This window comes from Amia ocellicauda, chromosome 14 (genome assembly GCF_036373705.1).
Source record: "Amia ocellicauda isolate fAmiCal2 chromosome 14, fAmiCal2.hap1, whole genome shotgun sequence".
Classification (NCBI taxonomy): Eukaryota; Metazoa; Chordata; class Actinopteri; order Amiiformes; family Amiidae; genus Amia; species Amia ocellicauda.
The window spans coordinates 21,060,415-21,078,130 of record NC_089863.1 but is presented as its reverse complement, the minus strand read 5'-3'; the positions used below and the strand labels follow the sequence as shown (position 1 = coordinate 21,078,130).

Below are 17,716 nucleotides of genomic sequence, written 5' to 3'. Positions count from 1 at the left end.
GGGATGTATGTTGTCTAGCACATTAGGTATTTAGGTAGGGACGGTGATCACCCCTCTGTACTAGTTGTTAGGTTTAAATAGTTTAGTTAGTGTAGCTAGTTAGGGTCGTCCTACAAATACAAGTCAGGTAGTGGTTTACTCTTTTAGACTAGCTTAGATAAGTTTTGTTTTGTTTCAGTGTTAGCCAACACCGCCCAGGGTGTTTTCCTCTGTATATTTGTTCATTATTTGTATCATTATCATCACGTGTTTTTGTATACTGTACATACTTGTATATACTCCCCTCCCCATTGTAAAGAAACCCTTCTTATAAATATATCTTATTGATATTGTGTTGGTTTTTGCACTCCCTTCACTTTCCCACTACTGCATTTGTGTGTTTTATGTTACGTTCCTCTTATCCCCTTTAATCAGCCACTTGGGGTGGTAACGGTAGGGTAGGGGATAGAAACAGCTCTGCATTTAAGAAAGGGACTCCAGTGGAAACTTTGTGGTTTTAGTTTACACACGTTTATTTACACACTTTGTGCACTTTGGGTCTCGTGCTGGAGGTGTGACACGTGTCATGTTCCCACCGCTGGCGTGCATCTCCTTGTGAGGGTCTTCTCACCGGGGGGTGGGCAACAGCAGTCCAGTTCATGTCCATGTTTACTCGTCATGGGAACGACGGTGGCCACCTGAGGAGAAACCCACCCGATCGTCACCTCGGGACCCCCTGTCCTCTCTGCGCAGTTCAATTAAAACATTGTTACAGTGGAACCGGCATCGACGGCAGACACTTACTTTGCTCACTGGCCCCCGGCCCTCAGCCTCTGCTGGGGTGTGCTCTGGATGCTCAGGTTTTGCTTCAGAGCCAGTTCAGACCTGCATTTTGAGGCACGTTTCTGGATTGCTTGGGAGGGGCAGACAGGGGGTCTCCAGCCTTGACCGGCCCCACCGTCCCACCCCCCAGCTTGTTTCACCTTTGCTGGTTTGCGTGTCCCTCTCAGATGCCTCCCAGGTCACGCAAGCCTCGTCATGAGGGTCCTTCTCGACTGGGGTCTCCTCTGGCTCACGGCGCTCCTACAGGGTGGGCAATCCAGGCCGCCTTCAAGTCCGGGGGGTCACTGACAGCATCCCCATCAGGCCGCAGGTGGTGCGATCCCTCATTCAGACCTTAAAACTCACCTGGGACACAAGGCAGCAAACGCAGACAGGCCTGACTCCAGGCCTGCGGGATCATGCCCTCACCCCCCTCACCCAGCGCATCTGGGAGACGGCGGCCAGGAGCCGAGCGAAGATGCTGTGGACCCTCTGCCACCTGGAGGGGTTTGCGGCCGCAGTGGGCGCCTCCGTGTTGCTCGGCTCCAGGGCCCCTGCAGGCATGAGGGAGGGCAGACTGGCGCTCAGCGGCTCCAGCACCACGGGCAGAGACGCCCTCTTGTCCCCGACATCACTGGGTGCTGTCTGGGCGCTGGCCTGCCGCTCCCTGGCCCCTCTGTGCTCTTGTGGGCCGCCGCTCTCGGGGCTGCGCAGCTCTGGAACGAGTCCGTGGAGCAGCCCGGCGTCCACACCCTCCGCTGGGGCCGGGGCCTGGGCCACACGCGGCACACTGGAGGAGGTGGAGGGGAGGGCATCCTGGCCGTGACGAAGATGCCGCAGCGCCACAAGGTGACGCACCCGTCTGCCCCCATAGGGGTTGCCGTAGCGCAGCAGGTTCCGCACCACCACGCTGGCCATGCTTAGCTGTAGGTCCTGGCTCTCAGATAGGGCATCCAGACTGAGGTCCAGGGGAAGAAGCCGCCGCAGCTCCCGCAGAGCAGGAGTGACAACATCATACAAGGGTTTGGTGTGAGAGTGGGGGGTCGGCCCCTCCCTCAGCCTCAGGTAGATGTCGTCGCGGTCCGGCGACCCCTCCACCAGACGCAGCGCCTGCTCCACCAGCTGGCTCTCCAGCGATACCCACCTGTGGAGCTGCTCCCGGTCTGCATCGCACAGGGGGCACAGCTGCCACAGTACGCAGCTCAGGAGCAGCAGGACCACGTCGTGAGGGTCAGAGCTGCGTCCGTCATCAAGTCCAGAGTGCCGCAGGTAGGAGAGGAACCGCGGCTCCTGGACCACCAGATCATCTGTGCTGGGAGCCGGGAGCTGCTCTGCGGTCTGAGCCCCTCCAAAAGCTGCAATGAAGTCGTCTCCCAGGGCGTCAGGCTGGAAAGTCAATAAACACACACAACACATCAGTACACACTCGGAGCACATGAACACAAACACACACTTCACCAGAGCAGCACAGTACCATGAACATCTCACTAGCAGAGGCAGCAACACACTCGCACACCCTCACTACAGCAGCCCAGGATCATTAACACACTGGCTAACGCACTGACACACTCGGTACCGCAACGATCTGGACTGTGCTGTGGAGGGACCGTGGGGTGTTGTGTGAGTCAGTGCTGTGTGATGGGGCGGGGCAGTTAGTTTTGGGGGACTGTTGTGGTTGACCCTCGAGTGGGGCAGCCTGTCACGGGAGGGACTCACCTCGGAGGGGAACGGCACCATGGCGGCCAGCGTCTCCATGGCCACGTTCCTGCACTTCGGCGCCAGCGGCTTGCGGCAGCACGGGCAGCTGCTCACCCTCGGCCGGCACTCATTGCAGAGCAGGTGTCCGGCCCGGCACTGCAGCATGGGCGGCTGCACGTACTCGAAACACACCGGACACACGAACAGGGCCGCCAGCTCTTCCCCGTGGGTGGATATGGCGGTGGTGATGTCAGCACTACAGGACTGATAAGACACAGGAAAAAAACACTTAGAGAAAACATCCAATATCGAACGGAGGAGGAAAAGGGCTCATCAGTTAAGGGAATTGAACACTGCCTCCCCCACCCAAGTGCCTGACAGCACCCCCCACCCCACCACACTCAGATATTAGTAATCAATAAATAAATACTGATAGTGTCTGCTTGTGTAGGTATATGTGTATGTTTATATGCACACACGCACACAAATAGTAAAAATACAAACAAAAAGTATGGCATATGAAAAACTATATTGTACAGGGTATACAGTATGTATAGCATGTATAGGTAACTAGTGTTTCACAGGAGGGGGTTCAAGAGGTAATTGTGGCCCCGAGACATCGAGATTTTGCACAAAAAAGCAACAACAGAAAGACTTGCTGTTTGTCTTGTGAAACATCAGTACTCAATTACCGAGCGCAAACATACAACAATATAGCAGTTCATTTAGCATTAAACAACTCGCCTGCATACACTCAAGTTATCTGAATTGAGCATTAATGTGCCCAGACACCATCTACTGATCATCACACGCAGCTTAACTGCAGCCAGGAAGGTGTGCAACTGACTCTCAGCTCTGTCTCTTTATACGATGCGTCTGCGCGACGTCATACTGTCTTGGTGTTTATTTGAATATATTGATCACATTATAGTATCAAGCGACAGCTTGTTGAACTCTGACCTCGTCTCCGTGTCCGCTGTGAAGCCTTTAACCCTCGCAGGGGCGGCGCACACGAATGACGCTTCAGTGGCGCTAATTCCCACAGATCACACGGTCCAGACTGTGTCAATAGAAACTACACACACAGGCCGGGTCTTCACTGCATACAGGACCCGCCAGACCGGGGACTCACCTCGGAGGAAAGGCCGATCGTGGACGCCACCTGCTCCAGGGCCGTGTTGCGCATCGGCGGCTTCAGCAGGCCGCGGCAGGTGGGGCAGCTCCAGCGGCATCTCCAGCTCTTGCGGCAGGGTGCGCACAGGAGATGCCCGGCCCGGCACTGCATCATGGGCGGCGCGACGAAGCCCGAGCACAGCGAGCAGCGGAACAGCTCCGCGGCGGAAGAGGCACCGCGGCTCTGCGGGAAGGAGGACAGACACACGTCACACACCATCACTGGCCTCATGAGGGAGAAAGCGACTCGCCGCCATGGAGGAAAAACTCACCGCAGTCTTTGAGTTGTTGCTGCCCATCTGTACGCGGCTGATAGACGAGCGATGTGAACGTGTCAGATGCTCTAGACAGACTGAGTGTCAGGGTAACCGGCAGCTCATAAGCTAAGCGTATGTTGTGGGCATCGTTGTGACGTCACAGTGCGATATCGTCCCGCTTATGATAAAGGGGCGTGGTCAACAATACAGGCCTCTTCCTCTTCCACAATCCCAGCAGCCCTTGCGGCAGTCCTGCGATATCGTATCTATAAAGATACCCTTTCATTTTAGCTGGGCCAATTACGTGCCTGCAGTATGTGGTGTTTGTACAGATGATGGCTTTGACTGTGTGTGTGTGTGAGAATATATTAAATCCATCATTAGAGTGCGGTTTAAGAAACGTGTATCCGTTTCTGCATCTGCAGTTAGTCGAAGTGGAGCCAGTGATGGACACACGCCCCACACACCCAGTAATGACCTTACAATTAAAGCAAGTACAACCAGTAACATGTTTTCCCAACACGCAAACCACGCAATTGCATGGGGCCCCGAGCTGGAAGGGGGCCCCCAAAGATGCCCCCCCCAACACTGGATAAAACTCCGTCAGTACCCCCCCCCCACCAGTGAAAACTTCGTTAGCACCCCCCCCGTCTTGGGATGCCCCCATCAATGGTTGTACATGGGGCCCCAGAGACTCTAGCACCACCTCTGAGTACAATGTACTCACTGTTTACGTATTTACGGTAGTACTTGTGTTTGTTCATATTTCTGACTATTTTTTGCAGGACTTGGCAAGACCATAGACTTGCTGTCAAAGCAGAAAGACAGCGACGGTGTTACTATGTGGAAGCAATCAATCCTCAAGCACATGTACTGGGTCGTATTATGTCAAACAATATATTTGTAGGAAATGCACCACAGTCGTCTATTCAGTTGTGTTTGTCACGTATATAAATACACCACTGATTACTACTTACTAGATGTTTTTTATATAAATACCGTGCGGCTCCTGTACAAGATTCTTATTTGATTTGTATTATTGTTTTCCTTATGAGTAAAGGATTAATGTAAAGCCTTTTCCAGCTGACATTTTAGATTGTGTGTTGACATAGGCAGGAGTCGAAATCGGCAATTTAAATATCACTGGTGTTTAAGAGCTAAAAGCGCAAAATAAGAATCACATTACAAGAATGAAAGCACATCACTGCTGTTTCAGACAAACATGAAACGAGGGATGTGATATAAATGTGTAAGGAACGTGTAATATATCTAAAATATAAACTAAATGACCATCTTTCATAATATATAGATTGAATGATTCAGCTTATTTTATTTTAGTAGTTTAAGACCCTTTTGTAGGCATCATGTGCATTCAGTTAATTCAGTCAAGTACAAAAGATGAAATACTTTGGTATTTTAGGGCATTACATAAAAAACTGAATTTAGGCTTGTACCATAATATCCTCCATCAATACTTTATTCTGAGTCATGAACACAATCAAGTACTAGTCTTTGTCCATAATAAGAGGGGGTTTAACTATCGCATGAACTTCTGGAATAAGACCAGATACATACTACTGTTAATCAATTAATCTGTGTAATAGGGTGAAGTGATTGAGCAGTGCTGGGTTATCTTTACATTATTCCAATCGACTGATCTGAATTGGCCTAAAAACTGAAAGTAGCTGCTATTTCTGATACTTTGTAGGTCCACACATACCTGGGTGAAGCCACAATTCCCAGGAAAGACAACCAGGCCCATTTAGACAGTGCTGTTAGTGGCTCACAGAAAAGGGCATATGGAGCTTGGTTTAAGTTTTTACAGTTTTAAGTAGAACCAATAGGCCTACTAGTCAGCTGAAGTTTTTTTAGGCCTCATTCAGTATATGTTAAAGTGGGTCCTAAGGACTGAAGTTTTAGGTCTACAGGACTACAGCTGCGTTTATTTTGTGCACTTGAGAACAATGTGTTTTTCTGTACTATGTCAACTGCTTTGTCAGAATTGTCTCATATCAACCTGTTCAAGTGGGATGAGATTTACATTTTTATTTGAAAATGATACTTAAAAAATAAATGTGGCATATTTTACATCTAGTCCAAGTTGAAATGATTTCCTTATTTTTCATGAGTGAATGTCTACATTTTGTAAAAGGATACATTAAGGGTAGAATCAAAGGAAATGTTTTATGTCTGTATCTACAACAAGTAGGCCATCACAATAAGAGTAACAGGTTAATTCTAGTACAGGAGAGACTTGGTGTTCTCTTCATATATATCAGCATGTGCCAATAGGCACATTGGTATGAAAATATCAGGATATCGAATATCTGCAAAAATCCAATATCGTGCATCCCTACCTGGGCTAGATGGTATATTTCCAATGATACTTCAAGAAATGAGGGAAATTATTTTAAAGACTGAGCCAGGAAATTACAGACCAATCAGTCTCACATGCATCACTTGTGAAATGTTGGAAAAAATGATTAGACAGAAAATAGAGGAGCATCTTAATGAAAAGCATATTCTTGGAGATAGGAAACAGAAAGTGTCGATTAGAGGAATTGCTTCTAACTGGAGTGAGGGGCCTGTGCTTTTTCTAAATCTATATTAATGGTATTAGTTAATCTATATTAATGATTAAGATGATACTAAAATAGGTGGCTCAGCAGATACAATCTCAGCAGCACAGGTTATTCAGAGGGACTTAGATAATATTCAGTTGTGGGATGACACCTGGCAGATGAAATTCAATGTGGACAAGTGCAAGGTAAGACATGCAGGTAATAAAAATGTCCACTATAATTACACTATGGGGGGTACAGATCTACATGAAGTAACGCATGAGAAAGACCTAGGAGTCTATGTGGACTCCTCACTTTCTCCATCCAAACAATTTGGGGAAGCAATAAAAAAGGCAAACAGAGTGTTAGGGTATATTGTCAAAAGTGCAGAATTGAGAACAAGGGAAGTAATGTTAAGACTGTACAATGCACTAGTTAGAGCTCATCTGGATACTGTGGACAGTTCTGGGCTCCACACTTCAAGAAAGATATCGCTGCTCTAGAGGCAGTTCAGAGGAGAGCAACCAGACTTATTCCAGGTCTGAAGGGAATGTCCTACTGAGAGACTGAGGACTTGAACCTTTTCACCCTGGAACAGAGGAGACTACGTGGGGACTTGATCCAAGTCTTCAAAATCATGAAAGGCATCGACCACATCAAACCAGAGGAGCTTTTCCAGATCAGCAGGGACACACGCACCCGGGGACACAAATGGAAACTGGGCTTCAAAGCATTCAAGACAGAAAACAGGAGACACTTCTTCACACAGAGAGGCGTCACAATCTGAACCAACTCCCCAGCGATAGGATAGGATAGACTGGATAGGATCCTTGATCACTTAATTATTAATGGACACCAAACGAGCACGATGGGTCGAATGGCCTCCTCTCGGTTTTAAACTTTCTTATGTTCTTATAATCCTTAGTAGGTAAAATGCTTAAAGTTAAATTTCTTGTTTTTGTTCATTGAAACAATGAACTTGTAATCTACTGCATTTTTATGTATTTATTTTCTCTAATAGGATGCACTTCATGAATCTTTAAAAAATAAATGTAAGAAGGAGAGACAGCCTCTTGTAAATGAAATAGAAGTGCAAAAAATGAAAAATAAATTCAAAGTGGCCGGATCAGGTCGAAAGCGGTAATCATGCAGCCATGAGCCAGTGACACTCAAGCGAACTTGCAGGCTAGTCGTACGTATGCTACATGGCATTGTTATTACATGATATTTTGAATGGAATGAGCATGTGGAAGCTGAAAATTGAAACGATAAATGTTTTGTTCATTTTTTTAATTACAGTCAAGAGGAGAGGCCAGTGACTTGGGAGAGGATGAGCAGAGTATTGCAGGCCATATCGGAGCAATGGCAGCTGAGGCTGAAAGAGCAAGGCTAGAATTAATCTAGAATTAATTAAGGAAAAGATGAGGAGCACCCAGGGATTTCTCAGGGACACCAGGCACACCACTGACACAAGGGTGCTCCCGCCCACCCCCCGAGTTCAATACAGGGCTGGGTGATATGCAGTTAAGGCAGACGAAGCCCCTGCTGGCTTCAAAGAGGGTGGAGGAGGAAACAAGTGAGCGGCTGTGTGAGGGGCGGGCTGGAGGTGTCCCAGGCTGGCTCTGGGGGTGGGGTGGTGCTGCTGGTTTTGGGACCAGTGAAGAGTTCAGTTCAGCAGCCGTCGGGTTTCAAAAGTAAATCGACATTAGGCAATTGTCCTCACACACTAGCAAAGGGAAGAAAAGGTCGCAGTGTGTCAGCAGTGCCACAGATCTCGCAGTTTGAGGACAGTAACACACCTGCGAGCCGCAGACAGAGCCATGGCATGGGCAGCAGGGCACCGCGGCCAGGGACAAGGTGCGTGTCATCATCATCACTATCAGGCTTGTATTATTGTTATCATCATCATCATCATCATCATCATTATTAAAATGCCTTTTCTGTGCTTTTGAGGGGTGATTGCAATATGACCACGTACAGTTTTTCACCCCGGGAAAACAGCCGAGTTTTTTTGTTAATTAATTTCAGTCACAGATGTGGAAATGTTTGCTGTCACACTTTTGCGCAGTTTCGTGTCTCCTCTTCAGTGTGAGCGCCGTGTCCGGGTTGAAGTTGGTGTTGACTGACAAACAGCCTGTCTGAACTGCAGTGACGGGCGTTTTGCCAACGTCTTCTTGGAAAAACGAAACTTAGTCTGAGGAGGAGGTGCTGCCTGTGAGACACGCACACGAACAACACAACTTTTATTATTATTATTATTATTATTATTATTATTATTATTATTATTATTATTATTATTACGTGATTTCTTAGCTGACACCCTTATCCAGGGTGACTTACAATATGTGCTCCTGCTTCTCATATGCCCAAATTGGCTCCGTATTTTTTAATCTGTTATGCATATTTTGATTTTATAGATTGCAAATACACGGTTGTAGAGGCTGATTTCTACAATATATGTTCCACATGTGAAAGAAATACATACAGGCTATAATATATGAAGACAAAAATCCCATATATTTTAAATATTCAAAAAAATGTGCACTTTGTATTGCACTTATGTTATAAGTCGCCCTTGATAAGGGTGTCTGCCAAGAAATAATAATAATAATAATAATAATAATAATAATAATAATAATAATAATAATAGTCCCATACGGGTCCTGATAACCCAGCGGGCACTCAACATCGTGTTGTAGCATAAGGTACACTTATAAATTTCAATTAAAGAAGTGAATTTATAGTATCACCTTATCACGAATCCTGAAATCTTGTAGAACTCAATTTCTGTAATAATTGGACGCAGACACCAATTCCAAAGATATAAATTGTCAAATTTATTCAAAACAAAGACTAAATGTAGCACTACACTAATTATACAAAAGGGAAAAACTAATTAAAATTCAACTCTAGATCAACAAATCAAAGACAAATCACTTCCGTGACCAAATCAAAGACCATGGGATCGCATATGATAACACAAATCGTTAACCAAAAAAGGTTATAAACACATTGACTACAATACCGCTTAGTAAGACGAAGGTGAGTCTCTCGTTAGTATTATTAGTCAGACATTAAATAACTAGGCAGGTTAGTATTTATGTCCGGTAACTTCTCGTTATATATATATCAGTCTCATTTACGTTTAGGTGCCGAGAAAGATCCTATCATTACTTGTTACCACAATTTCCCTTAACTGATTATTATTCAATGATTAAGGATAGGCAGGGCCACCAATAATCTAATGTCTATTAACTTGTGTCAATTTCAGACTAAACAGTTAAACAGGAATGAGAAGATATTTCTCGGCGTTGACAGATTTTATTTCTAAAATTATCAACAAAACAGTTTAATGCAACACACATTTATATTTAAGAAAACTAAATGATATTACACATTCTAGAGTTATGAATCACAGAATAACATTTCTAATTGATTTCTCAAATGTCATGAATCATGAACGCCAAACTGTTAAACTTATCTGAACTTCGTCGCAGAGAGGCCTCTCTGGCTTCGGGCTCAGATAACAGCACACGGCACGAGGTCCGTGTGGTTGGAACAAAGGCAGTCCGGTTCGGCTTTGTCCAAGAACTTCCACTCAGTCGATGCACCTGGAAGTTGGGGTTTCGCGAATGTAGAGTCTTTTCCAAACAGATTTTCCACTGGTTTGAAGGCTCCAAGGTTGTGCACAAAATCTTCTTTGTAAGCAGGGGTTCCACCGTAGTTACTTGAAGACAAAGTCTTTGAGGAAAGCAGGGCCCTGTTTGTTCCAAGGGTCAAGTTTCTTAAGACTCAAATAGCTATTTAAATGACAGACACTTTCGTATACAGTCAGCTTAGTCAATTGTCCAGCTGTAAAACTCCACTGATCAGGTGGGCACAGGCGGGCAGCACAGTCTGTAAAGTTCTTTATTTAATAAAGTCCTTTAAAAGAATTCTTCGTACGGCTCAATCTCCTTCTCCCAGTTTAACTCTTCTGTTGCCGGCAAAGACTTGGTTGGTTTCTGGTTCCGGTTCTGGCAACAGAGCTACAGGTTGAGCTGTGGCAGCGAGTTACTGGTTCAGGTGAGAGAGAGAGAGAGAGAGAGGGAGAGAGAGAGAAAGAATGTCCGCTGTTCCTTATAGTCTGTCAGATCGATAGGTGATTGGTTCTTGAGTTCTAGAGATTGGATTTCGGTTTCAGCCCCCAGTGTCCTATTGGAGGGGGGCTTGATTTATGACTGATGTCAATCCATGCCATCTTTTGGAAATGCCCGTTGGCCTGGGTTCGTAGCTCTATGTCGGGATTTCGGCTCTTGTCCACTTCAAAGAGTTTTTTATCACCTACAGGCCCCTTTCTCCAGACATCTCATAGCAGGATTCCAACCTATTCGGCCCATTCTTGGTGCCATCCTCCCCAAAACTGTCACTTTGATGTAAACCAGTTCCAAGCTGATGAGCTAAGGAAATCTGATAACTTTGGGGGAGGGAGAGGTCTTCTTTAGATCAGTGCTTCAGCTCAGAGCCCAAATGCTCTTATCCAAATACACCCAACATAACGCTACAGTTTCAATGTCGTTTCGTGGTTGAAATCTTGAACTGCTATTCAAACTGGTTTTGGCAACGATTTATCCACATCGAAATGTACGTTTCAGGTTGAACAGACGTGAAAAGATTAACACACTATCCCTTCAAACAGTGTCATTTTTCCCCAATCCCCAAATTTATGTCATGCGTGTATTTTCAGGGGGGTATTTTCATGTGGGGTTGAGCATCCTGTCTGCTTCTTTTCCAAGACATTTGACAAGCATCAGAGAAATGATTGAGTTATTTGTTTTAGTCCTAGTATTCGATTTTGCAATTAAGCAATCTGAAATCTACTTGAGCGGGTGCAGTTTGATTTTGATTTATTGTTTTGGACATTGTCATATTTTTGGCTGCGGTCAGAACCCAAAACGGTGCCAAGACTGTTCCTTCTGCACCTGCCCTGCTGGGGTTTTGCTTCTTGGTTGGGCCGATGACCTCCTGATGTGTCTTGTCCTGATGGAACAATGACATGCCCTGTACTTTTTACACCTTTTTAACATTCATTAATCCTGTATTTTGACGGATTATGTAATGTCTTATGGCTGGGGCTGTTATGCCCCCCTCTCATTATTGCCTTGAGGAGATTATTGTGGGTGGAGTTCCTGGTGCACTACCCCTGATGACGATGGATGTGACATCACCGGACCTATAAAGTCTCCAAGTTCTTGCACTAAGGAAAGCTCCCTCAAACACGCTTCGTCTGTGTGTGATTGTTTGCTTTGTTTGGAGTTTCTGTGTTTTGTTTTCTTTGTTCTCCCTTTAAAAACATTCTGTCTCTTCTTTTTGGCTTCCCATGGCAGGGCGGTGAGTAATGCAACCCCTTTATTTGTTTCTTTTACTCCCCTTCCGCCCTGCCATATTATAGATCATCTGCTTTTTGGCTTTGTTTATTTATGTTTACGATGCGTGCGGCTCTGCATTCTTAGTGGTGAGCGCTTTTGTGGTCGTAACAAGAAAGGTGAGATCTCTTGTCTGTTTTTTCCCCAGAGCAAGGTGGGCAATATGACTTCGAGGGCTCACTTCCTGCTTCCCGCAACACGGTGGGAAAGGTCCATCAAGAAGAGCTGAGGATTGTTTTGGTTGGAAAAACAGGGTCTGGAAAAAGTGCCAGTGGAAACACAATCTTTGGGAAAACCGTGTTTGAGTCTGAGATGAGCATGACCTCGGTAACAAAGGGGTGCGAGAAGATTAAAGGCATGGTCAATGGGAGAAGAGTTTCAGTGGTTGACACCCCGGGGCTGTTTGACACACATACTTCTGAAGAAATGATCAATAAGGAGATCATGAGGTGCATCACCATGTCTTCACCGGGGCCCCATGCTATTGTCATGGTGTTACAGCTGGGCCGATTCACAGAAGAGGAAAGAAAGTCAGTGGAAAAAATCCAGGAGCTTTTCAAAGAACATGCTGCAGACTACACAATTGTCCTCTTCACCCACGCAGATGATTTGGATGGCAAGCCAATTCAAGATTTCATTAAGAAACAGGACCAGAAAATCCAAAACTTCATTGTACAATTTGGAGGGAGGTATGTTGCCTTTAATAACAAGAAAATGCAGGATCAGGGTCAAGTATTGCAGCTCATCAAAATGATAGACAACATGGTTGCACAGAATGGAAACCGCTACTACACTAATCACGCCTTTCAAATGGCAGAAAAAGCTTTGTCTGAGTTCCAGGAGGATTATCTTGTCAAGTGCAGAGACACAATCGAAAGGGAGAAAGACATTGTATGACAACAGTATGAGGCCGAATGGAATGAGTTTCAAAAGAGAATGACTTTACAGAGACAAGTGCAGATAGCGGAGAAGCGGGTCATATCACGGAATTTAAGAGAGCTGACAGAAGAGATGAATAACCTGCAAGCTGAAGGAAATCGATGACCGATACTGTGACAAGGCGACAGAAAAAGCAGAGAATTCCATCGAGTTCCTAACAAAGGTGATCCTGGCAGTGGGAGGATTAGTGTTGCTGACATCGGGGGTGGGCATTGGGGCTGCAGTGGTTGGCACAGCAGGGGCGGCAGCTGGGGCAGGAGCTACAGGAGCAGGACTGGGTGTCACCTTGGGAGGCATGCTGTCAGCAACTGAACTGGCCCCTTTTGTAGCTACAGTAGCTGAAGCGGCCCCCGCCATGGCAGCAGCTCTGAGTGCAGCAGGTTGCTGCATACAGTAAAGTGTCTGAGCAGGAGAACCGACAGAAGGAATCCTCTCACATAAGGGGGAGCTGCATACATTCACACAGAAAGATTTGCACCTGTTTGCAGAGACTTTAATTGTTTGGGGTCGATTTGCATGTAAATGACACATCTAGACTGACACAGTTATAGCAGCAGCCTTGTAGAACTAACTAGACACGTTCTGGGACTGACTGTTACTACTGTCACAGGAATTGCCAATAGCTCATAGTCATAACTTATATTCTATAATATTCATTTTTTATTGTTTATTGCTTATATTCTTGGCTCTTAACTTTGACTTAACATCTTGTGTGCACTCATCAGCTTTTTCATTCTAGGATGTAAGACCTTATATATTGTTTACTATATATTTCTTATACACTTGCGTTAATTGTAAATTTGTAAAATGTATTATGCCTTGATTTGCTCTGTATTATTACACTTTGTATTGCTCTGATAAGTCACCGTGGACAAGGGCGTCTGCTAAGAAATAAATAATAATAATAAAAATCATAATAAAATGGTTGTTTATTCACTTGATTTTTATGTATGTCTGTTCTTCATTGGTGGATGGTTGCCACACGTTTTTCTTTAATGGATCTGTTGCCAAGATCTCCCACAGATCTGGCCACCTGTTTCCCTCCGTGGTCAGCAGCTCTGTGGACAGTATTAAAGTGCTGCAGAGGGATCATGGAGAGACTGGGAGAGGGAGCAGCAGCAGTGTGCAGGACTTTAATTGACACATATATTTAGATATTATTGATAGTTTTCCTTTTCATTCACTTTTGTGTTGATGTTTCTTTGCTTTGTCCCAAGAATTGATTCACCAGTTTGTGTTGATTTGATTAAGTCAAATTGCACGTGACACTAGTGATGCTTCAAGTATTTATTGAAGAAGCAGAATTACAGTGGCTGGGGGGCCATGACAGTGCGCCCACACTCCCTGGAGCAGCAGGTACAGTGATAAAGCTCTCCTCCTCTCACTAGGGGCTGGCTGCTCTTAGACTCTCAAGGTGGAGATTTCAATCCAGAAATTCGGGCCACAAGAAAATAAATTACCCCAAGGAACAAACCTATTTTTACAGTTGCTCTTGAATGCTTAGTCAGTGTTAATAAAACTGTAGTCAGGACACCAATATCACAACACAGCCACAACTCCATTACTGTCTCCATAGCGGTCAGTCAGGGGTGCTGCTGTCTCCAGGGCCCTCATTTATCAATGTTGTGTAGAAAAGCTTCTAAATGAACTCGTAGGAAGAAAATGTAGAATGTTCACAAATACAAAAAAGGTGGTATTTATCAATTGCTCGTACGCTTGATTTACACACACCTGTAAGTATTGTTGCCTTGATAAATCAGACATGTTCTAAAACACTGTGCTAGGGCACGTGAAGTCTCATTTACATAAAGAACCCCCTAAATGACCATAATATTGCTTGGGAGCAGGTCAATTCTGCAGAACAGTTAATGAAATTAAAAAGAAATGGTTTGATTTGAAAACATATGCAAAAATATATGTATATATGATCCACAAAAGGGATACAAGTGCAACAGGAGGAGGGCAGAGTGAGTCTTCACTGTCTGCTATGGACCAGCGCATTGGCAGCATAATTGGAGAGACCTCCGTGTCTGGCATCATTTGTGATGGTGATACTGAGGACCCTCTCCCAGACCCTGAAGGAATACCAGACCAATTGATGGTAAGTCAAGCTTTATTTTCGTAAGCATATTCAGACACGGACCACATCGAAATGTTTTTTTTTTCATTAAATATAACAAATACATATAACAAAATAACAAAATGTAAATGTATGAATATAACAAAATGAATATAACAAAAATAACAAACCATGAAATCTTCACAGATGTGGGTGATTTGCCTGACCCCTCAGCCATCCCCAGGCCTACAAGAAGGGTGTCCTCTTTGGCGAGTGCTTCAGCTGCGCCGCATGTTTTGACTGACGCAGTCCTGAAACTACAAGACGAGATCAACACATAAATCCCAGACTTTGAGGGCCCAGGAATGTGGTGTTATTTTCTACATCCCATTACAACACAGCACACCAACTTGTGTTTCTCCATACAATGAGCAATAGTCTTGTACCCCAACAGGACAGAGGCCTATAATTTACTTTTTCTGACTGATGTCAAGGTGTGTTCTGTAATTGAATTGAATAGTTTATTCCCCTGTGTGGCTCAGCAATTTCATGTGATATAATGTTTTGATCAGCTTTTACATTGCCAGCACTCGTTTTGTTTATTTCGATTTCCGCAGAGCTCCGAACTGTAATACCTTGTCTGCACTCACCTTATCTGTGAGCTTTTACAATCTAGGATGTAGGATTTGGATTTTATACTAACTGTATTTTCCTATGCACTCCTGTAATTTTGGACTTGTACTTTTATTATGTCTTGATCTGTACTTTTATACTGTTCTTGCACTTCTGTATTGCTCTTATATTGTGTAAGTCGCCCTGGATAAGGGCATCTGCTAAGAAAGAAATAATGATGAACGCAGTCTCAAATGACTGTACCCTTCAAAGGAGTGTGTTGACCGGTCAACTGGTCTGTGAACCGGGTTTGCATTATTTTATAGCGCATGACCTTAGTTAAACCTAGCAGCCGTGGGGTACAGAGTTACATGGAAGAAACGCAGCCGGAGACTTTAAACCTTTTCTTATTGGGAGCAGTTCCTTGGTAACACGCTTGTGGGGTTGTGGGCTTGATTCACTCGTTTTCACAGGTATTATAATTGTTGGTTTCATCTTGCACCGGGTAGACCAAGTTGTTTCTTCTCAGCTTGGGCATTGAAGAGACATCGGAGAACCAGCCAGTTCACTTCTGTTCTGTTCTGTTTGAGGCCCTGAGCCGGAGCACAGCTGGGGGTTGCGCATGCTGCCAGCATCCCTCCCTGAAACGATCCTAACAATCCCTACGGCCACAGTCCCTAAATCAGCAATCGGCGGCAGCAGAGGTGGGGGAGTCCATCAATGTCCCCAGTCCACACAACTAGCTGGGGCTGCTGGGTATTCAAATACTAAACTCTTTAATTGCACTACTTACTCTCTAAATCACTAAAAAACAAAATTAAACCAAGTAAAGTCCCTACAATATCTAAAAAGCTAGCTTCCTCAGTGACAGATACAGGACAGTTATATAGCAGCACACTGTCCACGAGTTCCCACGCAATCCTCTTGCTTGTATCGCACAGATCCATACGGCACAGTGTCAACTTCCCCGGGGACAGGAGCTCGCCTCCACGCATCCGGAGCGGGGCTTTGCATCCCATCATCCCGTCTCTGCCCGGCATGACGGGCCCCAGGCAGTGGTGCGGCTCTGGGCTCTGGGCTCTGGGCTCTGGGCTCTGGGCTCTGGGCTCTGGGCTCTGGGCTCTGGGCTCTGGGCTCTGGGCTCTGGGCTCTGGGCTCTGGGCTCTGGGCTCTGGGCTCTGGGCTCTGGGCTCTGGGCTCTGGGCTCTGGGCTCTGGGCTCTGGGCTCTGGGCTCTGGGCTCTGGGCTCTGGGCTCTGGGCTCTGGGCTCTGGGCTCTGGGCTCTGGGCTCGTCTGTTTTTACCCCGCTTTTAACCCTGGCGCCTCACTCTCGGGGGGGCGGGATTAATGTCCAGTACAGGTGCTAAAGACAAACCAATCAATCAATTAAACACGTGAGAGAAAAACAGAATGTGAAAACCAATATAAGGCACATTTGCGCAATGACAAAAAAAAAAAATACACAACCAAATAAATTATTAAATTATGATTCGTTGTCATGGGCAGGGTGTGACGAGACATTTGCAGTCAATTGATCACTTTTTACTTATTTATTTAGATTTAATTTTCACCTACGTATTGTTTTGTGCACTGATTGATTTTCACGATTGTTTATTTATGAAGTGTGTTCTTTTTACTTTTTTTTTTTGTGGTTTAATGGTGATTGGGTTAATTATTGGTTTATTTGATTGTTTTGGTTGAGTGTTAAGTATTCGTGAGGAATAGTTAAAAGAAAGACACTACACAAGGCAGGAATTGAGCTTTCTTTATTGAGACTTTTGTCAGGGTATTTCATCTGTCTGTTCACCTAGTGGAACAGGGTCCCTGTGTTGGGGTTGTAGAGACTTACTTGTCCCGGCTTGCCTGCTGTCCTGGTGGTCCGGACGTGTGCCTGTGAAATAGGAGAATTATTGAACATTTGCACTTGAGTCCGTGCAATTTGAGACGTGATATTTGCTCTTCCCTGCAGTTGTCGGGGTCCTAGTTGGCTGATGGGTCCCGGCATTACTGAACAGACTTGGTTATATCCTCAGAGGAGAAGGGGACTCTGCCTGCATTACTGCACTTTCCTGCGGATGAGACTAACACTTGATTGCTGATATTTGTATTTTAGACCAGGAAATTGGGTTTTATCTATTTCTAGTTAGCTCTCTCATTCTTGGAGTTGTTTTGGGTAGGGTTTTTAGTAGTTTTAGTGCCTGGTTTTAATAA

The 17,716-nt window shown here is 45.2% G+C and overlaps 2 protein-coding genes across 2 annotated transcripts; one reads left to right on the top strand and one right to left on the bottom strand.

Moving 5' to 3' along the window:
• Nucleotides 1-788: 788 nt before the first annotated feature.
• LOC136767338 (uncharacterized) lies at nucleotides 789-4,442 on the bottom strand. The gene is made up of 5 exons (XM_066721107.1): nucleotides 3,632-4,442; nucleotides 2,518-2,763; nucleotides 1,240-2,187; nucleotides 963-1,062; nucleotides 789-892 (listed from the first exon to the last, which is right to left on the bottom strand). Exons 1-5 carry the CDS (start codon nucleotides 3,902-3,904, stop codon nucleotides 789-791), a joined length of 1,671 nt encoding a protein of 556 aa, XP_066577204.1. The 5' UTR covers nucleotides 3,905-4,442.
• A 3,566-nt stretch (nucleotides 4,443-8,008) lies between these two features.
• LOC136767337 (GTPase IMAP family member 9-like) lies at nucleotides 8,009-12,792 on the top strand. The gene is made up of 2 exons (XM_066721106.1): nucleotides 8,009-8,066; nucleotides 12,044-12,792. Exons 1-2 carry the CDS (start codon nucleotides 8,009-8,011, stop codon nucleotides 12,790-12,792), a joined length of 807 nt encoding a protein of 268 aa, XP_066577203.1.
• The last annotated feature ends 4,924 nt before the right edge of the window (nucleotides 12,793-17,716 follow it).